This window comes from Buteo buteo, chromosome 19 (genome assembly GCF_964188355.1).
Source record: "Buteo buteo chromosome 19, bButBut1.hap1.1, whole genome shotgun sequence".
NCBI classification, from domain to species: Eukaryota; Metazoa; Chordata; class Aves; order Accipitriformes; family Accipitridae; genus Buteo; species Buteo buteo.
This window is the reverse complement of record NC_134189.1, coordinates 29,296,763-29,313,070: the sequence shown is the minus strand read 5'-3', so window position 1 is coordinate 29,313,070 and position 16,308 is coordinate 29,296,763. Positions and strand designations below refer to the sequence as shown.

Genomic DNA, 16,308 nt, shown 5'->3' with positions numbered 1-16,308 from the left:
AATGTCATTTACAGTTACTGTGTTGTAGATAACTTCAGACATGAGTTAATGTTGCACTTGTAAGAGAGTTACTGAAAATATTTTTAGAGCAAAGCACGCTGTTAGGACTTGTCTTTAGTTCTATTTAACCCTTGAGAAATTGTACGGTATTTTTGGTGACCAGTTACCAGTGGTAAAGGATCTGATTACCCATGAGGCCCATAGCAGTTTAAGCAGAAGAATTTAGTTTCTGATCCAAGATCTTACACTCTTGGATTCTGGTTGCAAGATTGCTCTGCTTTCTGTGACATTGTGAGTGCATCTGGACACTGCTGTTAATCAATATGGGTTGTGCTAACTTTTTTTCATAAAAGGAGAAGAGTTTTGGTTTGTTACTCATTTTGCCTCACAGGAGCCTTTTGAATATGGATAACTGGTTTCCCTCTTCTCCTTCAGTATTTTAAAAGTCACATAGTTCAAGTGATAAATAGATAGGCAACAACATCAGCAGTTATTGCTACACAGCATATTTTGACATTGGATCATGCCAAAGCAAAAATGATGGCTGCAGGAGAGAAAAGCCCTAAACAAATCAATTGTCATAGTGTCAAAGCTGACCATCAGACCTGGGAATATAGATTTGTTAGAGATCTCAAACACTTGCTGTTGATAAGAAACAGCTCAATTAATGTAGTCATGCAGACATACATCCATGTACATTTATACTTACAAAAGTGATGTGCTTTGTAAAGGTCACATTGAAGAATCAGTGAGGAATTGCAGGTGTACCCAAATCAGAAAGTCATACATTGGTAGCAGTAATTACTAATAGCATCAAAATGTTCTATATTTTTATTTTCCTTGTTGTTCTGGTAATTGAGCTTGGATCTTGCTAAAGAAATGCAGATGCTGCTCTGTTGCCATCAGATTCATTGAGCACAAAATAATAACCAGAGGCTTGTAAACGCAGAAAATGTGGCGTGGGGCTGGAAGGCAGGTGTTACTAGGGACCCATGAATACCCTCTAAATGCCAGCTGCTGGTTTGTTAATTTATAAATTATAAATCACTATTAATTACACAGCTCTGAAAAAAGTGTGCTTACAGTTGTTAGGTCGATGTACAGCGTTGCTTGACATGGATAGGATTTGCCTTACCATAGGAAGACAAGCAAACCTAAGTACCATACTATCTTCTTGGTAGTTTAAAAGCCGTTATGCTGCAGTTCAAGTCCTCTTACATTTTGTAGGGTGCACAAAGAGCTTATCTCCTCTTCTGAAGAGTTTCCTGGTGATTCAGCATTACAGTAGCTGTGAGAAACTGTTTTTTTATTTCTTTTTTTCACACAAATGTAACACTGAGCTGGTGTCCATACATAAACTAAAGGACAGTGAAATCTGTGTGAAGCAGAAGCTTGCTGGACATCTTTTTGCTGTGTGAAAGCCCCAGCTCTCTGGTAATGTGTTCCCCTGCTGAGCAGGAAGATCGTTTTCCCAAAAAGCTGTGGTTTGTTATTTCTTATATGGAGGGACACTCTCTCCTGGCTGTCCCCCAGGCTTCCTGCAGGTCTGCAGCCAGCCACTTAAGATCCCATTTCCCCATGTAGAGGATGGGGAGGTTTGGAGAAAGGGCACCTTGCACCTTGGTGGGACAGTCAAACTCAGGGGTCGTTTGACCACTGCAGGAGGGGAGCTGTAGACCTGATGGCGCTCAGGGCTGACGTCCAAGCCTGGTACGTCTCGCCAGGAGGTCGAGCCATTCTCCTGAAGAGCTCAGATGTGAGTTAGTGGTGGCTCCGAGTTTCTTCCAAACCAGGCTGAATTTGCAAAGCTTAGATGTAGTGTTGTCATTGATGCTTAAACACGTAAGCCTTTGTGCTTGTAGAAACTTGTGACCGGCCTTCCATTCAGTCCTCAGTTAGAGGGGCTCATTTGAGTGGTGGAAATGTGGACTTACACTATAATCACTTCATATTTTGAAAAGGCGGGTGATGGCTGGCGAGCCTGGGGAGGGGAGGATGTGACTGCTGCATATTGAAGGATAGTTGCCACAGTTTTCCATTACCCACGCGCAGTGGTAGACATCCAAGCAGCTGAGCAGCCAGAGGGGCAGGAGGCCTTTCTTGGCCCTCAGCACAGGGAACACAACTTCAATATATGTCTTCGTTTGTCCTCTGTCCTCTTGCATTCAGTACAGTAATGCAGAAACTGAGAAATATAGTCTCTGGGTATCTAGGAAGCTCTGAATTGCTTGACTTAAGCTATGAATTTGAGCGATGTGTTTTTGTGTATGGAGTGCCTTTTATTGCCGCTGTGTTTTTACGGTCCCAGCAATGGGTAGCTGTTCTGTTTTGTTTATTGAATTTCTTTGTTGTTTCTGGTCCTGTTTTTCCCCTACTCAGGATTTGATCCAGGAAATAAATGAATTGCGGTTGAGAGTGGGAGAAATGGACAATGAAAGACTTCAGTATGAGAAAAAACTGAAAACGACCAAAGTAAGTGAGGCTGAGGGCAAGAAGCAGAGATGGGTGTAAGTCAGGCTTTAGAAGTTTGTTCTTTTCCCTCGTCTTTGCCTGCACCCTGCAAAATCCTGAGTACACTCAGGCCCAGGGGTTTCATGGTACTCACTTAGCAACAGGGGTTATTTCCAAATTTCATGCCGTGGTTTTCAGATCTGGGCATTGGTTTTTATGAAGGATAACTTACCATGCAGCTGGCTGTTAACAATGAATTTATTACGTGTTTAGACCCATGTTTCACATGTGTGTCAAGAAACACCAGCTGCAGTACATAAGATGTGTGCCACAGGTGAGACCAAAGCTGAGCATTTATTTTCTCCTAAATCGGCTAAAAATCAGCCACTTTTGAAGAGAAAGCATTCACCTAAGTAATTCTAGGAGCCTGTTTCTCTAAGTGTCTAACTTCTCTTTGCCATTATAGCCTTGTCTCTTTTCTATCTTTAGTTTTCTCTCACTCCTCTGTCTCTGTTACCAGTCTTTAATGGCCAAACTTTCTAGTATGAAAATCAAAGTGGGTCAGATGCAGTATGAAAAGCAGCGGATGGAGCAAAAAAGCCAGATGCTAAAGGTGTAGTAGTTTCTGGGTAACATTGGGCCTGTTTTGAATCCTTCATGTTCCACCATTTTACGGTCTGTCTTGCATCGTGCTGTCATGCCCTGTTCTTCATTAATTGCTGTGTGTTGATATGCAGTGCACTCTTTCCCATTAGATGTGGAAAGCTCTTTATGTAGATATTCCTTGTAAACAGCTTTTACATTGGATGGGAGAGGGTGTTAGTGTTGTGAACTCTGCATAGGTTACACATAATGGAATTAGACTTGGGTTAAAATCATTCCCCTTCCAAGGGATGATTGCCTGTTCTGTAGCTTATGTCCATTATTCAAATGAAACTCTTTCTTACCTTTTAAGAGAAAATATATTCATGAAGAGTAGCTAGAAAATAGTGTTTCTTTTATACTGTCCCCTCTCCCACCTGTAAATTTACATATTTTGTTTCTAACTCAGGGGAAGAAATACACATCAACAACCACATGCAGCTCTAGTTGCCCATGGGTATCACAGCAGCTTCTCAAGTGACCAAGAGATGGTCTTGTTTTGGAGAAGCATGGGTCCTACACTGGCAGAAATCCCATCAAAATCAGTACAGGTTGGAGCACTGGAGGATTGTATTGCCCAACCACTGTTCTGGAAGAAGCTTTGATTTCTTGAAAATTTCAAGATTGATCTATTTTTTAATGGTGCTTTAGAGCAAACAGGAACCAATTTCAGGAAATTCTGTAGTCTGGGCCATAGTTTGGGTCACAGACATCATTATACATTTGCAACAGATCTTTTGAGGGAAGCTCAGGAATATACCTAACCCACAGTATTCTAGTTTGGTTTATTCCTTCAAGGTTTTAAAACTTCAGTTAGAAGCTGTAAATGCCAAAATTATGAGTCTTGCCTTGTTTTGTTTTATTTACAAACTGAACAAATTAAATTTTCAGTGTTGGGTACATTTGCACTGAGGGTCCTGTCTTGATGATGCTGTTGCACAAGATATCCTCGGACATCAAAGAAACATGTTACTAAACTGGGTAGGATTTGACTCAAATTTTAAAAAGTTAAATGCATGGATCCGTGCCAGTCACTTGCTAGTGCAGATGGTTAGATCTAAGTTAAAATTTGACAGCATTTATCTAATACACCCCAACTCCCCCAAACACCATCTGTCTTATTCCCATGAATCTCAACTCTAAGCTTCCTTTCCTAATGCTTGATCAGCAAACCCAAACTGTGACAGAGGTACCACATTTTTGTCTGAACTGCTTTCCAGTATGTGTTTATGTGCTTGATGGTGTCATGATTGAGTTTTCTTTCATAGAAGCAGTGGTTATTTCTGAAACTGTCCTCAGACTGGTGTGAGCACAGTTCCATAATTGTCCAGCTTTGAACATGCAAAATGCCCTATAAATACTGGAATACGTGTTCATAAATTTTAGCATTCAGCCTCATCACCTGCACTTTTTCTGTCTCTGCAAGGTTAAATAAATAAGAAAACTGCTTTTTTTACTTTACTCTTTCTTTTTTAAATTTAGATGTAAAATCTCTTTCCAATTATACGAGACTGACGCTTTCAGACCATAGGCCCCTGTTTTTGCCCCCTTATGGACTCAGTGGTCTGTTGTGGTGTTCAGTTTGGTGGGTGTACCCTCAGCCAGTGTAAATGTCAGGGGGCCCTCAGTCGTTTCCACCAGCTGAGGACCTGTCCGCTGTGCTTAATAGGAGGGAATTTTGGAAACATCTCAGATGTGTGTGGAAGCTGTCACTGAGTGATTCTGTGTCTGTTACAGGATGAGCTAGCAGCTTTGAAAGACAAACTAGAGCAGAAGGAAGCTGAGGTAAAAAGGTTGCAAGAAAAGTTGGTTTGCAAGCTGAAAGGAGAAGGAATTGAAATACTGGACAGAGGTAAGAAGAAGGGAGGCTCTCTCACTATGTCCTTCTCAGTCACCTCATCTGAGATTGTGTTTCCATGAATGGTTGTACAGGATATAACAGATAAAAGCCTCAATTTTCATATACTTTCTGTCTTTGTGTTTACTTCTTTTAATATATTTAGTGGGTGTTCATGATGCAACTGCTGAACCTACTGGCATAGCAACTTCTTGATCAACTTAAAACTAGCCTCAGTAATCCCTAGCCAATCTTTATGTGGCTTGCGTGGTGCCTCAAAAGATGCAGTTTATATTGGCAGAGAAATCCTTAAACTAATTTCAACAAATTCCCCCAAAAGATTATATTGAGAAGGAAACTTGCTGTGTGGGTATCTGTGCTGGGCTTTGCTTGTACACCCCTTACTGGTAAGGAAGGGCAAAAGCCATGCTGCAAACCAAAGTATGACGTGTGCCAGCAAATCTTCAGTGTGGACCTTAAGTAGGTGAAATTGAGGACTGGTTCTCGATTTGTGCACTGATTAAGTCTAAATCCTAATTAAGCTTGAGTTAGCACAGAAATTTTATATGTCAGATGATTCTTTTATTTGCTTGCAAAGAAGAAGCAAAATCAGTATCTATTTGGGGGCAATTTGGATTCGGGAACTTATTTAAAAATATAAATTTTTCAAAAATTTTCCACAGGCTTTTCTGCTGCAATTTCACTTCTGAATATATCTCACTGATAGTTACTGCTGATTTTAAGGTTGTGCTTTTAAAGTATGTTTTTTAGAAAAATAAAGCCACAAGAGAGTAATCTCGTCCTCTGACCAGAGGAGGAAAATGCTGTGTGTAGATTGTCGCATTTTATTTAATAAAATGATCTGTATTCAAAACCACTGCATAAGATCACTAAAAGTGACCACATTGAACCATGATTTCCCCCCCCCACCCCCCCGCTTTTTTTAAAGAACATTTAAATGTGAGCAAGGTCTGACTTTATTGCATTTATGACTATTTATATGGGGCTTTTCTTCCTGGGGGCTGCTGTGTATGTTGAACTCCTATTATCCTCTGGTTCTCAGCTTTAGTTGAGTTTTCAGTATAGCTCAGCAGAAGATCTTCTGCCATGATGAACCATGATTTTTCTGCCTTGGACAAATATTAAGTAATGCTGTCTGCAGATAATGCAGGTTATCTGCCCCATTAGCTGAATTGTGCTTTCTGAACGAGTATGTATATATGTTACACTTAGCTGACTTTTGCTAGTAAAGTGTTAGTTTAAGAGTGATCTCTTGGCATAAGCCTTTTCTGAGGCCTTACAAGTTGAAAAATATATCCTTGAGACAGGTAGTTTTGTATGAGAGCAGTGAGACTATTTTGTGTCATTAGGAAATTTAGCACTGGGGCAGTGCAGGGTGAAACCATGAACTGCTTGCTTCTGCAATAATAGTGAGGAATAGTTGACTCCTTAAGTATCAGTATGGTCTTAAAAGTTACTTAATGTCATAACCTTCATGCTAATTTCAAATCCAATGGATTTTCCTGCACAGATGAAAATTGTAAAAAGAAGCTCAAAGATAAAAGTAAGGTTTCTGGTGTTTTTCCACAAGCATTTGCATTTCAGAAGTGCTTTCCAGAATAGCTTTCTGCATGTGTTTGCAAAACTGCTTTAACAAACATTGTTAGGTTGCATCATCTATAACCCTTAGTTACACTTACAGTAAAATTTGAGAATAAGGGTGATTATATCATACCTGAAATACAAAGTTTTCTGAAGAAAAGCTGGTAGACAGAGAAAGATTCGGTCTCAAGGAGACTCACAAAACAGTTGCCTCTCAATGCAATGCTGTCGCAATCCAGTAAACCAGATTTTCAGTTAGCATAACTGAGTGAAAATCATTGGAACTGGATCAGTTGCTGTTTTAGCCCAATGTGTCCAAATGTCTTTCATCTAGAAAGCCAGCCAGGCAGCTTGTTTTATTCTTGCATTTAATTAAGGAGGAAAATGTTCTTTCCACTCTGTTTGTTTTCCAAGAAATTTTAGGAAGTTAAAACAAGGTAAAATGCTTTCTTGCCTGTGAATTTGGCCACCTGCTTATGTTTGTAATGAAATTTAAAGTTTACTTCGTTTATGCAAGGTAGATTTTTAGCAAAAATTGAGATATTTCCATTCTTTTTGAATTTCTAGTCCAGAACCCCTCCAAAATCTAACCTTGTTAGAACATATATGTTTCTATGTATTTATACTTCTTTGTAAATAAGGATTCTAGATGAAGCACAGAACACTGTCATTTCTAATGGGGACCTTTTCAATGTCTGAACTACAATATATATTCTAGCATGACTGCTTATCACAGCAAATACTTGTATCATTCCATTGTGCTATGCTCATTTCTACATCCATACTGAATCAAGACTAAGCATCACTGCACAATGCTTTCTTCATCATATCCATTAATCCTGTTGCTTTGTATAGTGGGTTTTTGAGATGCCATCTGGGCTGTTTGTTGACTGTTGTAATGAGGATGTGTTTTATTGCACTCCAAATGTATTATTTTATATTTTGGACTTTTTGTTTTGCAATTATTTGATTATTTGAAAGATGGAGATTGTGAAAGTCAAGCAGTAGTTTTACTCTTGACTTTTCCATTTTCCTAAGGCTGGGGGGTAAGTAAGGAAATTTCCTGAATTTCATCATTTCCTTGATAAAAATGTCAGAAAAAAGATTTTGAAAAGAAAGAGTTTTCTTCTATATATTTCCATCTAAAATAGAATTTAAGTGTCTTATGTTTTGTCTTTTAATTTGTAAATTTACTTTCAGATATTACTGAGTTGCTTCTAGGTTTTTTGTTTTTCTTATTTCCTTACACTGTCTGATTTAAATTGACTTAGAGAACTGTATTGTGTTTTTAGATATAGAAGTACAGAAAATGAAGAAGGCGGTAGAATCTCTAATGGCAGCAAATGAAGAAAAGGTAGCAAAGTTATTATTTTTTTGGTAATCATTCATCAGATTGAGTTAAATCTTGAAAAAAATCTTCACATATGACCTTGTCACAATTCAATTAAAAAATTAAATTGTAAGAATCAATGATTCACTGTAGTAAGAAGCACTGCAGTGCCTTTAAGGGACTGTAACTGAGCATTTATGAGCTCTATCGCATGTACACAGAGTCCTTATATTGTTGTGTCATTCAATACAGTGCAACTGTGATTTACACTGTGTTCTGAAAATGTAAAGAGCTCCATACAAGTCCCATGAGATATCACAGGCTGTGTTTCCAAAAGGGCTTCCTGTAAAGTACGAATTGTTTTCATGTATGATTTTGCACATTCATATGCATGTGCATTTTGTAGGATGTTTTCTTTTGATCACCAAAGCCCTAAATCCTTTGATTACTGCTTTCTTTGTACATGACAAATTTATTATACTCTACCTTTGACTTAACAAGGGAGCTGAAATCCACTTTCAAGGCTGGGACAATTCTGGTGATTAACCAGATGATCGTTTTTGCTAAATACAAGTTTCAATATTTTCAAAGCCTCTTGGAGTTCTTGGTCCTGTCCCATCCACACATCCCATTTCTTCTAGTCCCACAACCAATTAAACTGAAGAATATCTAGTATTTGTATTTGTTATTTTTGATTTGCTGAAGGAAGAAACACAGTCACAACTTCCCTTTATTTTAGGATAGGAAGATAGAAGAGCTTCGGCAATCTCTGAATAGGTACAAGAAAGTTCAAGACATGGTGATATTGGCTCAAGGTAAAAAAGGTATTGTACAATCAAAAAAAAATTTAAACTCTGCTCTTATTTAAACTCTAGGTGCATTGTGGTAGTGTTACATCGACTCCTAGACTTATTATCTTTGGAGGCATCTCTCAGGTAGAGTAAAAGCCAGGTCTTCAACTGGTGTGAACTGGTGCATTGCCTTTTTTCTCCAGGCAGCTGCACATTTGGGTGCTGTCCCATTTATCGTCTGGTAGTAGTAACTATTATTGTCATGTTGCTGATTTCCCCCTTGTAAAATTAGTCTGAATATGATAAGCTCCCAGGCTCTTTCCATAGCCTCCTGAAATGCCTTTCAGGGCTGGCTGCTACATTAACTGCTAAAAATTGCTGTTCCCCTCTCTTGCCTGTATTCCTGGGGAGGGGTTGGTAGCTGAGCAGAGCAGTGCCTGAGCATGCACATTCCTACAAGCCAAACCAGCACCGCCCCAGCGGCTGCGCACGCTGTAATAGCGATGCCCGAGAGCTGCAAAAATGTCTGTAGCAAAGTGGATGTGCTGCCAGGACTGTGTTACGATGACATGCCACATCTTTGGCATGTGATGAAGCCTTCACAAACCACCACGTGCAGCAGCTGTGGAATAGTTCTCCTTCCTTACCGTAGTTGGGGGCCAGGCTGGCTTTTCCTACCAGTTTTTTTTCACCACCCCCCCACCCCCACCCCCAAAAAAAAAGGTCTTCTCTGCCACCAGATAATGAGCTTAGCTGTGTGGCTGAAATGGTAGCTATAATGTATACCATAATGTATGTTCCAAGACTGGCGGAGGTTTCCAAATCCAGGAGCTTCTGATCCCTAAAGGTGATAAATGTTGAGGTGGTCATCAGTTTGATGTAATTGCATTGAATACCCTATCTCTCTCCTTTCTCCCTTAGAAGAAAATTAGAAGAAACACATGTAGAACATTACACTGAAATCATTCTGGGTTTTCAGATGAAAACACTTAGATGTTAGAAAATTACCATATCCCTTTACAGCAGTAATCCTGCCCTGGTGGGGTTTTTCCCTGCATCATCCTGTTCTTTCAGCACTCAAGTTGCATTTTGTAGGTCACTGTCCTCTGAAAGACCTGTCCTCAACAAATTTTAGACATTAGCATTCTGGTAATGTATGCACATATAATATATGCACAACTTAAAAGTCTGTGCACCCCAGTGTTGTATTACCACCTTATGGAAACCTCCTTTGTCACTGAGTCCTCCGAAGGCCAGAGAAGGCCAACCCAGCCTTCCACAGACCTCGAATTGACCCAGGCTCGTTAGCTGAGCTTCTTTAGGACAGACAAGGGCTTGTGGCTTTTGTTGGCCATGCAAATGTTGGAGGTGGATGACCTTCCTAGGAGAGGGATGTGGGAGCCCCCAGGGCTGAAGATTGTTATTAGCCAGTAAGGAGTGAGGAGGCACAATATGTATTTTTGTGGTGAGGGATTCACGTTTGGGCTTTTGGGCCAAGGCAGGCAAAGTAGATGGCAGAGGCCTATCTGGACATGCTGCCAAGACTGGGGCTAAGACTCAGGGAAAAGAGAAGTTCCTGGTGCCCCTCTGCTTCTGCGTGGCTTTTGAGAGGCTATCCCAGTGGGGAGGCGGTGATTACAGCAAGGAGATCCTGAGCTCTGCTCCTGAGGGCACTGCCGTGGTTTAACGCCAGGCAGCAACTAAGCACCATGCAGCCGCTCACTCGCTTCCCCCCCACCCAGTGGGACGGGGGAGAGAGTTGTGAAAAAAAAGTAAAATTCCTGGGTTGAGATAAGAACAGTTTAATAGAACAGAAAGGAAAAAGCTAATAATGATAGTAATAACAATAATAAAAAGGCAATACTGATAGAAGGATTGGAATATACAAAACAGGTGATGCACAGTGCAATTGCTCACCACTCGCCGACCAATGCACAGTTAGTTCCTGAGCAGCGATTCCTCCAGGCCAGCTGCCCCCAGTTTATATACTGGGCATGACATCACATGGCATGGAATACCCCTTTGGCCAGTTTGGGTCAGCTGCCCTGGCTGTGCCCCCTCCCAGCTTCTTGTGCCCCTCCAAGCCTTCTCGCTGGCTGAGCATGAGAAGCTGAAAAATCCTCGATTTAGTATAAACACCACGTAGCAACAACTGAAAACATCAGTGTGTTATCAACAGTCTTCTCATCCTAGATCCAAGACATAACACTATACCAGCTACTAGAAGGAAAATTAACTCTGTCCCAGCCAAAACCAGGATAGGTGCCGGCTGATGTGCTGGGCTGCCTGAAAGCCCTCGACCACCGTCTGCAGCCGCCTGTCCTGCTCCCCCAGGAGCACTGCAGCCCTGAGGTGGGTGCAGCGGTGGGCACAGGCAGCTTCTCCTAGTCTGGTGTCATGGATGTAAGCCTGGACGGGACCTGGCATGTGCCAGAGCATGCTGGGCTGAAAACTGCCTGTGGGCTTTGGATTTTGGTATGTAAGGACTTTTCCTTCCTCAAAACAACTGAGGGGCCTTAAGGACATAGGTGCGTGTCTTCGATCTGCAAGGCTAGGAAAGCACGTTATCAGTGAGGGAAGAGGAAAGGTGGTGATGAGGGCAAAACACTGTGCCGAGTGTTGGAGGAGTAGCATTTTTTTGAATAGGTATGGCTCCTTCGTGCAGTGCTATGCCTTCAAAGACAGGAGGATGTTAAAACAGACCTCAAGTCTCTGGTAACTGGGCTTTCTGGTCAATTCATGGACCATGGACAGAGATTTCAGATGGTGAAAAATGGGCAGGAAAGGTTTTTGCTGTGAACCGACTTTGGCTTGTCTTTGCATCAGATCTTTGGCAATGAGTGCTAGGTTTCTGCTCACTTTTTAGAAAGTATTGGTTGCCTTGAACTTTTTCTTGTCAATGTCAGCACTCTGGTATCAATGGCAAGTGTGGAAATCCAAGCCTTTTGGTAGTACTGAGGTAGCTCAGGATCAGCGAGTCACTCGCTGGGAGCAGAGGATGCCAGATACTGGTGCAGTTGGGCTACAGCATTAACTGAATGAGACGCGCTCAGTTTGTGGCAGTCTGCAAATATAATGTAGTAACTTAAAAGCTGGTGTTAGACTCTTGGGCAGTGGGCTGCATTTTTCCTATGGGTAACTCGAAGATACCGTAGAGACATCTTAAGTTTCAGGCAGATTTGACCTCCTGGTCTTTCCCTAGTGAATAAGGGAAAAGAAGTATTTAGAATGAAATTCCAGAACATGGGACAGGAAACACCTACTCCAGTTTATTCAGCTTGTTGAAACTGATCCCACTAAATGCCCTGAGGGTATTTGCTGGGCTTTTTGCTGTCAGATGGATGTCCTTCCTCTGCTCCAACACTGCTATGTGTTGGTGGTTGAATTGGGAAGTGATATTTGTCAGTGACTCCCCTTCTTCTATTGTAGTCTGTCCTAAAAAAACAACCAAACAAACAAAACCTTAGCTTCTTCCCTTTTTGGCCCATAAATGAGCATACCTTGTGTGGGAGCGAGGGTCATCATGTATCCATAAGTAAAGCCAACAAGTTTCCATCTTCTCTCCCTTCAGGCAAGGAAAGTGATGGTGAAGACTTCTTGAATTCAGGGTCTGTTTCCACAGTTTTACTGGACACACCAAGTCTGACTGACCCAGAGAAAAGCCCATCCCCAACCCCAGTAACAGCATCTCCAATCCATGATGAGTTTAACATGAATATTCACGAAGAGGTATCTTTTTTTCTTCCTCATTTAATGCCATCACTCCTTGAAAACATTGCTTGTGCTGGATTCATATTGCAGATGCCAAAACTCAAGTTTCTGAAAAGATCTTTTTCTGGGTTGCACAGTTTTTAGTAATGTCCCATATCCTTTTGGAGAATGTAGTTTTCTTCTGAAAGCTGCTGAGGAGTTTCATTTGAGTTTAAATTTATTTTTCTTAATCATCAGATGGGATCAGGAGACAGCAAATAGTTGTATTTGTCATGAGAATGGGTCTAAACTACTTTTCCTATCAAACATAGAAATTACTTTTCATATCAAACATAGCTGTTTTAGGAGCTGCATTTAATTTGTCAGGAACCTGAAGTAAACATCTTGGGACTTATTAAATATATCCTGTCATATTTAAAAGGATGCAGTCATCATTACATCCATTCAGTTAAATGGTAGGTAGGTTGTGGTCCAATGTCTGATTTTTACAATCACATTTTCCAGTAATAAAACTATAGATCTCTCCTCTTAAAGGTCTGAGAACAGGGACTTGACTTGCTTAACTAAACAGCATGAACACACCATGAAGAAGACCAAATTGAATTAAATGTTTAACAGCTTTTTGGTATTCTCTGAGTGGCTGAGGACAGGAGTAAACCTGAAAAGTGAACTACCCTTCATGGGGTCTCTGGTAGAGATAGATTTAGCAGGCAGCTTTGGGAGACTTGCGAGACTTTTGTCTATGCTGTAGCTTATCTGTGCAGTGATTCATGTTCTGTCTTTAGTGCCATCTTTCAAGTAGTAAATCATTGTATTACAACAGAAAGAAAAAAATCACTTTAAAAAATCTTATTTCAGATCCTTCTTTTCATAGTTTATGTTACTCTTTTTTTCATTTATGAATGCTTAATTTCAGCTCAAAACAGTGTAACATGTATTCTTCATTCTTTTTAGAATTCCTTACAGATCCACACCAGTATTTTACAGATTTCAATCCCTTCTTTTTCATCAACATCCAAGAGTTCAGAAACTGTTGCAGAGAAAGTGAAAACCCAGCCTAGGCCAGATCCTGCAAGTGAAACGAGGTATTATTGTTTCCATGTATTTTTCAATTGTAAATCCAATATTCTCTGGCATTTAATGAGAGTAATAATCTGTCAGTTACTGTATTGTCAAGTCATTAAGTCAGTTAAACAAGGCTAGCATTCACTTGACTAGCTATAGCAAACTAAGCTTATGTTCATGAAGTGCATTGATTAGATCTTTTCAGTAAGCAAGGATTAGTATGCTGTTGCTTGTAGCAGCGCTCATACTTTATACCAGCTGCTTCGCAAAAATGAACAGAAGGAGGGAAAAACTGATCTAATATAATGAAGGACACAGAATTGTTATTTTTATCTAGGTTTACATCATCTAGGTATGGCTGAGATAGTGTTGGCTGTGCTAGCACAAATGCATTCCTGGTGATTTTCATTCAAACATTTTCCACAGTTGCTTAAAGGCTGGTGTAAGGCATTGCCAAAACTCCAGCAAAAGGACTGTCTGCCTCTAGCCTGGAGCTGTTAATGTAGCCCCAGAAGGAGACCCAAGTGGCATTTCAGAAGATCGGAGAAAGAGATACCCTTGCTGCTGTCCTTTGGCATGATGAGATGCAAAGATACTTCTTCAGTCGCTCTTAGGAGAGCCCTGCCTGAGATTTTGAAAGCCAGATGAAATGCGTAGGCACAGTGTCCCAGGGACGCTGGGGTGGGGGTGGTGGCTGCACCCTGGGGCTGTGGCACCCAGGGGCCCCCATGCCTGAATGCAGCCGCAGCCTCCTGGGTGAGAAGCGGCAGTGAGTTCCCTCCAGCCTTTCTAAGCCTGCACCCTCCTTGCCCTGGTGAGGAAAGCTGGCCCCTGCAGATCTGGACTGGCACTGCCGGGAGTGCTTAAAAGCACACCAGACTCGCAGGGAGGCAAAGGCTGTGCTGGGGTTTTTTCTTCTGGGTCCAAATCCCTGGCTTTGTCTAAATGAGTATCAAATACTGAGAATCCAGAGGCAAGGAAATCTTGTTGGCTGTAAACCATCGTCGATCTCGATGTGAAAAATCAGTGCAAGCACAAGTTGATGTGTGATTTTTCCAGTTCCAGTCAAGGAAAGCATCCAATCCAGAAGACCAGCTTTGCTTGGTTTCTGCGGTGCTGTGCCTCATGCAGCTATAGCCACCACCAGCAGGGATTTAATCTGTGTCCCCTCTTGGAAAAAAACAAAGCACTAACCTGCAGCAAAATGCCCTGAGCTGTGGGTGACTCACAGGGAGCCGGTGACCTCCGCTGCTTGGTGCTGCTGCAGACCTTGCACATGCTGTAACCTCTGCATTTATTTAAGTTGAATAGTGCAGTGTTGTCATCACAGTGCAAGTTGTCTTCCCTGGGGCTCTTGAGCTCACCTTTGTCCTTTATCTTTCACAAGACTTGCCACCATAGAGGAGAAAATTTGCCGTGTGTTAGTACTATAACAGCTGAAGTGAAAACAGGATTAAAGCAGGCTGAGATGATGGGATTTCTGCATCAGCAAGGTGTTTGGATGGGATCCCCAAATGCCTTACTTTTTTCATATCTTTTTTGCTTTTACAGTGAAGCAAGAACAGGTTCCTCCCCAGAAACTCAGCTGTGTGATAGTCCAGTGTAAGTATAATAATAAAAAATATTTAGGAAACATACTTACATGTGATCATTGACTTGAACCCCCCCCCAACGCACCCCCCATATTTTACATACACATGTAAATATGTCAACTAATTCTAGCCAAGATGATGTGTAGTGGTTGTGGTTTTCTGCTCATGTTCTATGGTTTTGTGATCATTATTTTCCAATGCTTTATCTGTGCACATGTGCAGTTAATTTCTTTTACATTGTGAAGCATCTCTAATTGGGTTGTAGACTGTCAATATACTTTGAAATTTACAGTTTTATGTAGTATATGCGCACGTGATTTGCTTTTTTCTTTTGATAGTGGGGGGAAGGTGATCAGCTGACTACAATGAGAAAATAATTTTAATTTCTGCCACATAGCCATATTCCCTAGGGAAATCAGTGGGACTATTTATGAACTTGAAGTTGAGTCAAAGCAATTTGTTAGTAAGGAGCCTTAAGTCAACAGGGTTTGTCTGGTGCACAGTGTGAGGTTCAGCAGCTGTTTCTATTTTGAGTGACTTAGTCCCACAAGAATATTCCCAAAGCCAAATTCTACTCCCCTTATATTGGTATAAAGATAGGTAACTTTGTAAAATTCAGTGAAGTTACCCTTAATTTATACCTGGTTGCGGGAAAAACTTTAATGGTAACTTTCTTTTCAACCAGACTTAAGTGTTCTAGACTGTAAATCCCACCAGAAGTTAGGGGATATCTGATCTGAAATGGAAAATGGAACTGAAGATAAAATACTGAAACACGCATGCTTAATATGCTTGGCTTCTTTAAGGATTAAATTAGTCAGAAGCCTGTTGCTAAAAATACTGGGTTTCATAGCTTTTGTTTATATCACTTTCTTTGCCTGTGTAACTTCTGGTTGTGCTTCTGAAAATACAACATTAAATAAGAAGCCAAAAATATCCAAAGGTAGGCATCATGTCACTGAGGCATTAGCAGCAGTAATTACGATGTGGAGGTTTTTACAGTATCTCATCAAATTGCGTGGGCTCTGATTAGTGCATTAATTGCCTTAATTCAAAATGTCTTTGTTTTTAGTATATCTCATCATGTATTTTAATGCTTCCTTTCAAGCTGATTCCTGAGAGTGTGTTTATCTCAGCAAATTTAATTCCAGTAACTTGACTTGGGTTTTTTGTGTCGTTGTTTCAGAACTTCCTCTCTGCAGAAGTCCAGCAGTCTGAGCAGTTTGAGAAAAGAGACATCCGAAGCGGTTGGTTTAGTCTCTTACTTCCTCCCATCCCCTTAGAAAT

General features: G+C 40.9%; 1 protein-coding gene across 10 annotated transcripts in view; it reads left to right on the top strand.

Annotated features, from left to right (window-relative positions):
• Positions 1-16,308, top strand: part of PPFIBP1 (PPFIA binding protein 1) — a 117,809-nt gene that overhangs the window by 81,480 nt on the left and 20,021 nt on the right. For 5 of the 10 annotated variants that reach the window (XM_075051915.1, XM_075051913.1, XM_075051908.1 and 2 more), the window contains 9 exons: positions 2,380-2,472; positions 4,831-4,945; positions 6,462-6,494; positions 7,825-7,886; positions 8,602-8,686; positions 12,225-12,382; positions 13,319-13,449; positions 14,981-15,031; positions 16,208-16,268. In XM_075051915.1, the coding sequence (XP_074908016.1) occupies positions 2,380-2,472; positions 4,831-4,945; positions 6,462-6,494; positions 7,825-7,886; positions 8,602-8,686; positions 12,225-12,382; positions 13,319-13,449; positions 14,981-15,031; positions 16,208-16,268 (789 nt within the window). The remainder of the gene's footprint in view (positions 1-2,379; positions 2,473-4,830; positions 4,946-6,461; positions 6,495-7,824; positions 7,887-8,601; positions 8,687-12,224; positions 12,383-13,318; positions 13,450-14,980; positions 15,032-16,207; positions 16,269-16,308) is intronic. The other 5 variants (XM_075051916.1, XM_075051914.1, XM_075051917.1 and 2 more) reach the window with 3 other exon arrangements.